The sequence below is a fragment of the Phymastichus coffea genome, unplaced genomic scaffold (genome assembly GCF_024137745.1).
Source record: "Phymastichus coffea isolate CEN01 unplaced genomic scaffold, Cenicafe_Pcof_1.1 PCOF00061, whole genome shotgun sequence".
NCBI lineage: Eukaryota > Metazoa > Arthropoda > Insecta > Hymenoptera > Eulophidae > Phymastichus > Phymastichus coffea.
In genome coordinates, this window is record NW_026706872.1 from 385,594 (window position 1) to 397,525 (window position 11,932).

At 40.1% G+C, this 11,932-nt stretch overlaps 1 protein-coding gene across 1 annotated transcript in view; it reads right to left on the reverse strand.

Moving 5' to 3' along the window:
- Window positions 1-10,021, reverse strand: part of LOC131666857 (RNA-binding protein Musashi homolog Rbp6-like) — a gene marked incomplete at its 3' end in the record, with an annotated part of 389,695 nt that extends 379,674 nt beyond the window's left edge. The window contains exons 1-3 of the mRNA XM_058939856.1: window positions 9,616-10,021; window positions 5,808-9,524; window positions 4,542-4,582 (exon numbers count right to left, since the gene is read on the reverse strand). Coding sequence (XP_058795839.1) covers window positions 4,542-4,582; window positions 5,808-5,872 — 106 coding nt within the window. The remainder of the gene's footprint in view (window positions 1-4,541; window positions 4,583-5,807; window positions 9,525-9,615) is intronic.
- Between the last annotated feature and the right edge of the window lie 1,911 nt (window positions 10,022-11,932).

Genomic DNA, 11,932 nt, shown 5'->3' on the forward strand with positions numbered 1-11,932 from the left:
TCTCTCTCTCTCTCTCTCTCTCTCTCGCGCGCGCGCACTAGCACGGCTTATAATTCGTATGTGTGATTTTATATTAATCTTCTGTCGTTCAAGTATAACATGCACATGCGATAAATCGATATACGTATGTGCTTGAATTGCGAAAGGTGCGAACAACTGAAATGCACCGCCGCGATGAAATCCTTAGTAGATTTATACGCGTCATCGAGACACGAGCAGCAGTAATAGTAGCTTGTGTCCTCGCTATAACGCAAAAGCAGCTTCTTCTACTACTACTAGTAATAGTGTTACTACTCTATTCTCCTACTACTGTTACTTCAATTATATTTCCGTAGCGAAAAACTTGTTTTTTTTCCGCTTAGACGGTGAGAACAAATTGATCGTGGCACTTTGTGCATAACGCGCTACCGCTTTCGGTAGATCTGATTCCAAAAAACCAATACTGCGGCTACTCTTTTCTATTTTATCGTTGCGATTCGACGAACGAGAATTGCTTTCCCTTGTTTCCCCTTTCTATCGTGGTATGAAGTTGAAATGAAGTTTAGTGGTGTGTGGAAAGGAAAAAAAATCGATGCATCCAGCGCTAGCGGTATATTTAATTGAAGCGTTTAATGAATGCTAGAGTGGAGGCGCGCGCGCGGCAGATAAAAGCCAAATGAAATTGAAAGCTTGCAAAATCAATATACAAGTTGCAGGTTATCCATAGCTGGACGCTTTTTACATAAATCTTTGATTTTTTGGCACTCCTGTAATTACCCGTATGTACGACATGCGCTGATGTATACGTGCTACGTGAGAGGGAGTCTATAAGGAAATCGATCTTCGTGAATGGCTGTGTGTATGTGTGCGCGACTACTGATCGAAATACGTAGGGAGCGTTACCATTGTTAAAGATTAAACGAGGTCGCGTTTCCACTCGGCAAGCGCGCTTCCTATACCCCGCATACTGGACTATTTCTGGCCTCTCTCTCTCTCTCTCACTCTCTCTCTCTCTCACTGCACGTACATGTATATAGGTGTACGTACGTATGTGTACTCCGTAGGCCCAGATTCGTGCGCAAAGGGTGCTTCTTCGTCGTCATCGTCTTCCGATATGTCAATCGATCACGTGATATGCATCTTGCAAGAGACTCGCTGCTGGCCTCCTTACACTTATGTATACACTCTATAGCCTCCTTTCTTCTTTCGTATACAAAGGGACTTTAATTAGAAGACTTCTTTTTTTTCAGGCCGTAGCCTCGTTTAAATAAAGATAATTTTATGGCTGTTTCGCATATATATAATTTTCCGCGCATACATGTATAGAAATTCGTCATGATTGAAAATTTTGGTTATTATTGACGCTATGTGTAAAGAAATGCGAATAATTCATCGAGAAAGATTATTTCCTTCGCTGACAACAACTGTTATGCTACTCTTGTTGGAAAAGTGTGTAAAGATATAGGGAAACTTGTTAATGAAACTAAACGAAACTTGTTAGTTATATATTTATATACAATCATGAAACGTGTGGAAAGGAAGCTTTAAGTATTAAAGCAAATATAAGATGTCACTGATCTTTGAAATGGAGGTGTAGTATAAAGCAGAAGAAACTCTTTCTCCCATACTTACGTGAACAAGCAAGTGACCAGATTACGCGAGCAATTCAATCACATGTGTATTACTCTGATCTCATAAAGTTATATCGATTTTGTCAAAATTCCAAACCACCGAATGACGTTCTCGTACACACAATTAGAATTGTTTTCACCATTCACAATTTTTCCTTTTTCTCTTCTCCTTAAGTTGTCGATTTTCTTTCTTTTTCTTTTTCTGCTATCTTTTTTTTCCGTGAAAAAAGGTCTCACTTCGGTGAAGCTCGTTTTCGCACACATACACACAGCTGGCATGAATTATGCATGCTCCCATCTCGGAATGGAGAGCCGCAGCAGCAGCAGCATCAGTACACTTTCGTGCTGCACGAGCTCTAGGACTACCTTCAGCGTGATACAGGCGCTACGCGACAAAAACGAGGCAAGAAAAAATAAGAATGAGTATATATGTGTACATGTGTACGTATGTACGTGTGTACAGAGAGCAAAGCCGGAAGTCACTGCTCGACTGAGTCGCGTGTATGTCTGACGCGACGACACTTTATTTTTCTTGGTTTTTTTTTCGTTACGCTTGTTTTCTGCGTCACGATCATGTAAATTTGTTACAATTTTGCAGTGAAGTTTTCGGATTGTAACTTGTTTGGCTTTTTTACTTTTCGATGCATTTTTAACACTTACAGGAATAGTTATGTTTTCAAAATTTATATAAATTGAAAAAAGATAACATTGTTAAATAATTGATTCTACAACTCAAATTAAGTTTAAGAATAACTCTTCAATGTATGTTGATTTAAAATCTAGAAACTAATAATTAAACTGTAGAAAGGATCAGATTATTGTTAGATGATAGGTCAGTGATCCTTTGAGGTGAAGTACTTTAATACCATAAAAGATAATTAGATAGGTGGTCAGATGCTAAAGGGACAAGCGGAAGAAAATAGTATTAGTACCTTTTCCAGGTTCCATTAAATAGTTTGAAAAAATTTACTTAGATATCAATTATTTGGTGAAATAAATAGTAGTGGCGATTATATAGATATAGTTTTAGTGATTGTAAAATTGATTTAGTTATTTAGTTTGAGATGACAATTGAATTAGTTTACTAAAAGTGAGAGATTGCTCAATATTGATGACGATTTCTTTAAAACAAAGTCTGATTTTAAAGAATGAGATAAATATATTTTCCCAAATTAACGTTACAGCATTTAAATAACTTTGAGGTCACTATAATACAACATCTCTTGGAAATAATTTCATATTTCACTTATTTGCACGATAATTATATCGTGCTTCAAGTAATTGTTTGTTGTTATATTGTAATTTTAAACAACGTGCCGCAAAGTCACATTAAACAATGTAAATATCTTTATTTTAAATTTCACTTTCTTCATTAAGATGTTTATGAGATTAAAGTTAGGTCAACTATTAAACCTTAGCGATCACACATGATCCCATCAACACTTCACCAAAAAATCTATATCTCTAATCGTCTTTCTAAGTATCTAAGCAGATGAGAAACACCAGTTCTACAGTAATTGTCGCTTGATCCATTTAGCTGACTGCCTAACTGTACATTCAATTAATTAATTTTCATTTTGCCTTCCCTTTCCAGAGATCACAAGTCTATCGATCCAGAGTTATCAACCGGTAATATCTGACTAATATAAATAAATCAAATTATTTGCGCTATAAATCATTTTTTGGACACGATGACCTCAGTGGCCATCCCCACAGGATGTTCTAGAAGGGAAAGAAGATGTATTCCTCTACGTTGTTTGACCCAAAAAGTAGCAGGAAAAAGAAATTTAGAGGAAGAACGAAGATATAAGGCTTCTCGAGGCTCGTCATCTAAGGATGCTACAGGTGGATGTGAAGGTCCTTTCCAAAAATCTGGAAGTCGAAGTCATGTGCGAGGACTTCGACATGACGCATTTCGTCGTTCACAAAAAATTTTGAATTGAGATTCAAAAGTTGTAGTCAAAAATCGGTCCTTTTCAGGGCCACCAATAATTGATATAGAACAAAGTTTTATTACGCCGGTTACTATTGCTATACAGGTGTTATTTAGCAAAGTTAAAAAAAAAGTTCATATGCATTTTATAGCGAAACATCATGGTTGAATGTAGATATCGACCTGAATTGCGATCTGAATCATCTTCAGAACTACATTTTTATTATAATACACAAGAAGAAAACAGCTTTCTATACCGAAACTTATACTTTTATAAATTGTTTATTTGGAAACTACGGGATCTAATTTAATTTGATATAAATTGTAGTCATATAATTTTTTGCCCTAATCCGACTAATTCGATTAAGCTTTCATACTGCAGGTCAGTCACTGAGCGATGACCTAATTTTAGCTATCAGTCTGCTTCTAGTCTCCTTCTCACTATCCTTAATGCAATGCGTGAACTCGCAGCCACACTAGAAGCTCAAATAACCCCCGCTCGTACTACTTAGTCGATTACTGTGTCGACGCAAATAATGAGAATGTGCAAAAGGTACAATCCTTTTTTTCCAAATGTAATTATGAATAATGTGAAAATAAACGGGCAGAGAGTGCAATACCTTTCGAATGCCTATACATCTGTATAACTGCAAAATTTGATAGATACGTCTGTACCGATTAACGTAATTGCGATGGAAGTATCATTTTACGTTTATTGAGTATTTCTACGATTATTTCGTAGATATACAAGATAGCATTGAAAGCAATTGATAGAAAGTAAGTGGCTAGGAACTGAAAGATCTTCCTTTCACGATAGCTTTTGTAACGCGTAGTGTTAATAAATCACAGAGAGCAAGTTGAATAACATGGGTAACTTCTTAACACCATCATTGATATGACCATTTGTTATATTACAGTTCGACAGTTCTCGTAATGAAGCTCGCAAGATCCTGGAAAATATGTAATATACAGAGGAAAAAAGTTTACATGCAACTGACCTGGACTAGTCTGCCAAGACAATCCCCCGATGAACATTTTCCTGGAAAAGAAAGAAGACGTCGACGGTGAGCATGTAACGAGGAGAGATGAGCTTGAGAGTCGACGAATGTGGTTTGCAGGGGTCAGCGGCCTTATAAACAGTGGCCCCCGTGCAGGTGCAGCTGTGTGTCACTGCCTGCGCCGATCAACCAGCCTCTCCACCACTACTGTATACCCACACGGATAATAATCACGAAGCCCATCCCTTTTTCACTCGCGCGCGCATCCGACTTCAATTCTGCGAAGAATAACAGCGTAACAGTGGCACGTTCATTTAATACCCGTCTTAAATCTCAGCCAACTCGCTCAGTTATAGCCCAGTCGCCTTGACTATTTAACGAGTTTTTAAACGCATTATTGCCCAACTTTTATCCTATTCCAAATGACCCATTAAAAACGAAAACGAAGAACTTTTTTCCAAATGAACGACACTCGAATATAATTCGCAATAAAGTTTTATCGAGCGCCGACGAGTGAGAGAGCATCAAAAACAAACTGGGCCGGCTGAGAGAGAGAGAGAGAGAGAGAGAGAGAGTCGTCACGTGGTCGGCGCCCTCTGCACATCGATTTTCGCAAAGCGCGGCTGCTCTCTCGTGCCTACATACACACTGCAAACTAGGCGCGCCTCTTCCGCGACTACCGCCGTTGCTTTTCGTTATGGAAATCCGGCGTCTTATCGATCTATCCACTATAATAGTCGAATTTCACGTTCTGCATCGGAATTTCACGAACGTTGATTATCGTCATCGCTCTGTATGTATGTACAACCGATCGCCCACGACATTGCGTGGGTCGAACGAGAAAAAAAACAAACAAACGCAGAAGAACAGTTTTGGGAAAGATGATAGGAAGGAAATAAGACATATTGTGAGTTGTGTCACGAGACATAACCACGTGCGTTCGCGAGGCGCATCGTAATTTAGCGGTGTCGGCGAGAGAGAGGGAGAGAGAGAGAGAGAGAGAGAGGGAGAGAGTGAGCAAGGCAACGAATACATGCGAATCCCCACCTCCGACGGCTGCAGTGATGTGACGCGCGCGCAACCCGCCCGCTTATCGACCACGTGAGTTTCTCTCGCGACGGCTGCACACACACACACACACACACAAGCACATACACAATCTCTCTTTCTCGCTGCGTTCATTCTGCACATTCAAGTTGTGTCAGCTGGTTAATCGCCGCAGTAGTGAGCGAAAAAGTAGCTGTCGGTTCCTCGTTGTGCTCGTACCCTGGATCGTTGGGCACCTCAGCCGGCGAGCCACTCGCCACGATCTCTTGGCTCTGCGCCTCCATCTCTTCGCTCAGCAGCAGCAGCAGCACGTCGTCGTCGGCTAAAATCTTGCTCAGCTCGTCTCCTTTAGTCGCTCTCTTTGCTTTCCCCTCTCTATCTGTCCACCCGCGCGCGCTTTACCGGCACTCTTTTGCACTCGACGTAGTCGGTGGAGTCTTTACCTCTCCCCCGCTCAAATAAAGCCGGCACGAGTATTATTTTTATTATTATTATCGTAGATCAGCAACACCTGCGCACTAAATCTCACTGATTATTTTGATTGATCTTTTTTTCTCGCACAGACGAAAACAAAGGAGGGACTCTCCGGGGCTGTTGTCACACTTGTCAGCTGATAAGAAACCGCGCACTTTTTTTCTACCAACTACTGCACTCGAGCTCGCTTAGTTGTGGGCTGCCTGGCGCGAGATTTTTTCGATTTTCGTGTTGGTGTACGTATAACTGAGGCAATTCTTTTCGATTTGAAATTTTTTTGCAAGGGAGCTTTGTTAAAATGATTTGTTGTTTTTTCCTGCTCTATTCTCGAGTACGACACGGAGCTGCACGACGACGCGTTCGGCGAGAGCTTCGACGCGACACTGCGCTCCATGCCCGAGCTAGTGGCGACGGCCGCGGCGGCGCGCCGGTCAAGCAAACTGCGCAAGCGCCGACTCGCGGTCCCTGGTTCTCTCTCTCTCTCTCTCTCTCTCTCTCTCTCTCTTCTATATTCTATGTGCCGCCGAGTGAGAGAGGAAGGAGGACCGCCTCCACCGCCGCCACCACCGTCGGCTGCACTTTTCTCGCAGTCACGCCGATGCACTGCAGCCGGCCAAGTCTGTGCTGTGAGTGTGTGTGTGCTGGTATGTGCGGATCTGCCGCATAGGGCCGCCGCCCCCGCGTACCGACCTGCTATCTATCTTTCTGGATTTCGATCGATTCGCAACTGCTCTGTACGGGAGCCTGGTTTACTGTGATCGGTTCGGCCTATAATCATGCGACCAGTCTGTGTGCAAAACCAATATCAACCATTTGATATCGTTACCAAAACCATATAGTTTATTTTCTTCTTCATCTCATATAGTCTAGTACTGTTTTTAGGACACGTCTATTTTACCGAAAGCATTACAAGCGTCCCAAACGATATAATTATCCCCCGTGCACGTCGACCAAATCATTATCTAATCAATGCAAGTCTATTTCAAGTATATTCACCACGAGATTGATTTATTGACAAAAGTTCGTCATTAATTTATCAATTGAGTTTTCTCGTTCGTAAATCCTGTCTGAAGCCGAGTTAAATATTGGAAAAAGTATTCCTTTCGTAAATGAAGCTTATATAAATACAGGATTTCAGTATTACATGTTAAAGCTGAACTATACAATGACATCAGTTTTCAGTTGAAATTTCCAAATTAAACTTTACTTTTTAATGACTTGGCGACTCAATTGAGACAATCCAATAAGCATACCAGTTTGAAATTTGCATTTTCCAAAATCGATTTTTGGAGCCACGTGCGGAATTTCCTCTTAGTCAAATCACAGCGAAATTCACCGAACCGGTTTGCACAGCAAAGGTAAACATCGCGATTGAATAGGTGGTTGACAAATAACCATAGTTCTTTTTCTAATTTTTGTTTTGTTTTTACGAACGAACGGAATACATCAAACCCAGATAATATTTGAGAAGCTGTCGACATAAACGAGTTTAACAATAGAAAATGAAAAAGCAAATGGGATTCCCGGGGCTCGCTTAGCGTAGCGATGCATGGAAAAGTGTCTTTAATACCCACTCAACGACGTCATAAATATTAACGAACACGGGCGTGTTGATATATAACTTGTGTCTAATGGAACACTGTCGCCGTAGATGGATGCGAGGCGGCAAGAACGACGAATATAGCTCAATGAATCGGGATTCGTTTTCGCGCGCACGGCAAAATAACGAAAAAATCTAGATATAATTAATGAATGACTCATCTCTACTGCACTGCACACGCACACACGTATGTACGTGCATGCTCGCTAATCAGCGTTGCGCAATGGGCTCGCTCATGCTTCACGGGAGACTCATATATTATGCACGTATTACGGTCGCGGTGTAGCCGCGATAGTTGGCCGCGTCTCTACGCCGCGGGATTAATGACCAACAATTTATGATCTTACGATTTTTCAAAATATCCAGATTATTTCTAATTCACCTGTTTTTTTTCTTTTTTCTCTTTCTTTTCTAATCAAAATACATACATATATCTTTGGAAAGCCTGAAATTACACTCACAATCGTTGGAAAGTAGATTGTTTTTTGTTTGTTTTCTGCATCAGTTATTCAAATTATTATAAATCTTTTAATTTAGTCCTGTTAAGTTAGTCTGACAGAATACGGTAGATTGATATTTTTGGAGAAAACACTCTCAAATGCGTGCATTCCTCTGTCGATTAATAAGGAACGACGAATTAAAATTGTTCAATGCTCAATAAGAATAAATGTTCATATTGACGATTTTTAGAACATCAGAGCAAGGCAAAATAAGGAAATGATTCGGTTAGAGCTTAAAATTAACGTAATTCGAGACGTCCATTCACAGCCCGGGCGACATGTGACGCATGAGCAATGCACATACTGCATATACGATGTTCACGTAAAAGAGCGACGCTTACAAATGAGCACACCGGCCGCGAGAGATATGTGAGAGACTTTTGGCACCTGGCGGGCGACGACGACGGCGACGACGGCGACGGCGACGACGACTGATACCACAGCCTGACGGTCAAGCTGATCGCTCTTTCTCTCTCGACCGTTTAGTTTGGCCCGTGGTACATTCAGCTTGTCCCCCCGGCCAAGCCATCACTGCACGAAGAGTGAGCGAATATATATTATGACGAAAGAGCGTAGTAATGCTTTCTCAACTGTGGCAACTCGTCCGTTATGAAAATGTTTGTTTTCTCGGATAGCTGCCGACTTGTCAGCGTGTCTATCGCTGCCTCTTCAAATATTGCATATACCGTTATTTAAATCATTCGGCGGAGCTATTATTACACTATAGCACACAGCAGCGCTCGACAATTGTTCAAATCTACCACTTGAATTGTTCTAGTGTAATTCGATTTGTTGTTTATAATTAGAACAGGTTATTCGATCGGATGGCTGCTACGCTATATAGTCTAATCGACGTATGGAAACTCGATGGAAACTTCATCGTAACGCAATATCACCGGGACCGAAGTTTGGAATTGCAAAGATGAAGGGTTTGCGTCTGGATGGATCTTACTACCTGTTGTACCTGTGTTTGCTAACTGTATAAATTCAATATTAGGTTACATTAATTTAGTCATTTCTTCATGCGTTCAAATAAAATCCAACTTCTGATCACATTTTTCAGTTAATAGCGTGTGATTGACAAGCATTGAAAAGCACTTTAGTTAATCAATTCTTACCCTGTGAATCCTTAATAATATGTGTAAAATGAATTTTTTTAAATAAGGGCAGTGAAAAACGCAAATATTAATGAGTGCAATGGAGCTATAAACAATGCAGTAATCAGTACTTGTAGAAAAAAAAATTTATTCGTAAATAAATTTTTTTGTGGCTACAAAAATATATATTATTTCACCCAATGGCTATTACATGCTAAAAATTCATTATTTCTATGTTTAATTCATTGCTGCTTTATCTTGTTGTCTGAAATATATTAAGACGGCATTTAAAATCTCTATGAAACAATGTAGACGGAGTAATTATTCGTTGAGTTCAATGCATTTACCAAACTCACCTATTTTTAAAGCAGTCAATTCTTCAATCATATTTTCGGCTACCAACTTAATTTTTTCGTTTTGCAATCTCCTAGCTAAAACACTATTAATGACTGACTTCCCCTTCGTTGCGTATTCCTTCCTTACTAATTTTCGCAACCGTTTCTGATGTTTCCTTGCAGCTTTGGTTTGAAATTTATCCACAATCCTTTTGCGCTTATTCTTTTCTTTCTTCTCTCCAACCTCGTCATTTCCAACAACTTCCATCGCGTTTTGACCTTCCATGACGATACTTGAATTTTCTGAATACTACTGCGAAACGATAGTAGGTTAGTAACCCTCACAGGAGTAGAAGATCGAGTCAAAAGTCAATTGGGCTAATTAGGCAGGTCGGCGGGGAGTCTGTGGTTATAGCTCGTGCAGGTGTGAGCGAGACAATAGGCGGCGCCGAGCCTCTAAAGCCAGTAAGCCCGTCATAAATTCCCTTCCGAGACGTGGACAAGCCAATTGTCATAATCCAAAGGGACTGAATAGATTTGCCGCATATCAGCTCATTAATTTCTAGACCAGTAACACGTTACCCCGGATATAATTTACTCAAATGGTTTTCGGAAACCTTCGAGACGTTGTCTTTTTCTTCTTCTTTTCGTTAAAGTAGATTTGAAAAGCCCTCGTTAACCTCTTAACTTGCATGAACGCAAAAGGGAAAAAAATCCCAGAGAGTAATGGTGCGAGTGAAGAAGAGTACATTTAACAATCTCACGCCCTTCTTGCCATGTACTTTGCTCTGTGCAGATACGTGCTTTCGGGAAATGCGGAAAGAAGAAGAAAACGCCGCCGAAAGAGGGAGGCCAATTACCGAATGCAGTCTTCTTTACGTTACCGAGGCACAAAGCTTCTTCCGACTTCGCGCCTCAACTCTGTTTCTTTGCCTCACTTTTCTTCTTCGTTCCCGTTTCTCCTTGTTGAATAAACGTATTTTTTTCGTTCCAAAACATTTTTTATGGCATTTCTGTCGCGAAAATTTTAATCTTACAATGGCCTCTCCCCTAAGCTTGTCAGCTCCACATACTCGACTCTGATGTTGTACTGTTTTCTCACTTCAACTTTTTTTCACGCTACTTCATTCCCGCGTATACGTCTCATTACGTGCGTCGCAGTCTCTTTTCCGCGCATCCTCGTTTCTCTCATCGTGCGACTTCATTCTTTCTCTACGCGCACCTCTACGAGACCCTCTGTTGCAACGTATACACAGCGCAGAAGAGATTTCTTTCGCGCTGCCTTTATCTTCGTTCGCGTCTCTTTCACTCTTTGTACTCCGTTCGTGTGCGCGTCTCCGTCACTTTATTTTTCGGCTGCTGCATTGCCTCAGGAGGAGTCCCGACGTTCAAACACCCGCGCCGTTGTTTGCTTAGGACGACGTTGCAAGCGCGCTAATTGACTGGTTTTGACTTATTATAATAGTGCGAGCGTATCGACGAATAAAAATCCAAGTAGTACCGCTCAACCTGTATTTATAACAGCCTTTCCAATTTTCAATTTTTTCCACATTCTGTACCGTGTGCGTGTTGAAAATTAGGACACCGATGCTCTCGTGTTCTTTAAACATCCACACGTTATTCGTTCAACGTATATTTAACTCCACAATGTATTTTAATGAATGCAAGTATTATTTAAGAATACGAAATCTATTAACCCACGAATAAGTACCGAAGAAAAACACTGATTAATTCCTTTTTACATAATACATCGTATATAACATTTTTCGAATAAGCAAATTTTAAGGGCCTTGTTTTTATTACCTCACGTCGGATTCTGAAATTTTGTCTTTGCTAATTTATTTTTCGGTTTTTTCAAACTTAATTTATAATCATATCCAGCTGTTTTTCAATCCTAAATTTAAAAAGTTTTGGATTTGACCATAATAGTTGTTCGAAGGCTCATTTCCTTTAATGGAGTCAGTCTTATTTAAAAACCTATTTGAAACGAAAATGAGCCGTGACTTATTTTATCCAAGAAAATAACATTTGCGAAGAACTATTTAAAAAATTTTAGGAAAGCGCACGAAACGCTTACCACTGAAAAATTATACTCCAGCTTCCATGATCTTGACTTTTATAAGATAGAATAAATAATTAAAAGATTGGCTCTTTAAATGTCTGCAATCGGGCTGAACAGTAAATGGGGAATAAAAATAATGAATCTACTTTTGAAGCTTGTACAACATTACAATGTAAATATGTAAACATGCGTTTAGATATTGATATCTAATAAAAATGAAACAATTCATTACAACGAACGCTTGAATGAAGCATTTTAACTGATCAGAGAAACAAT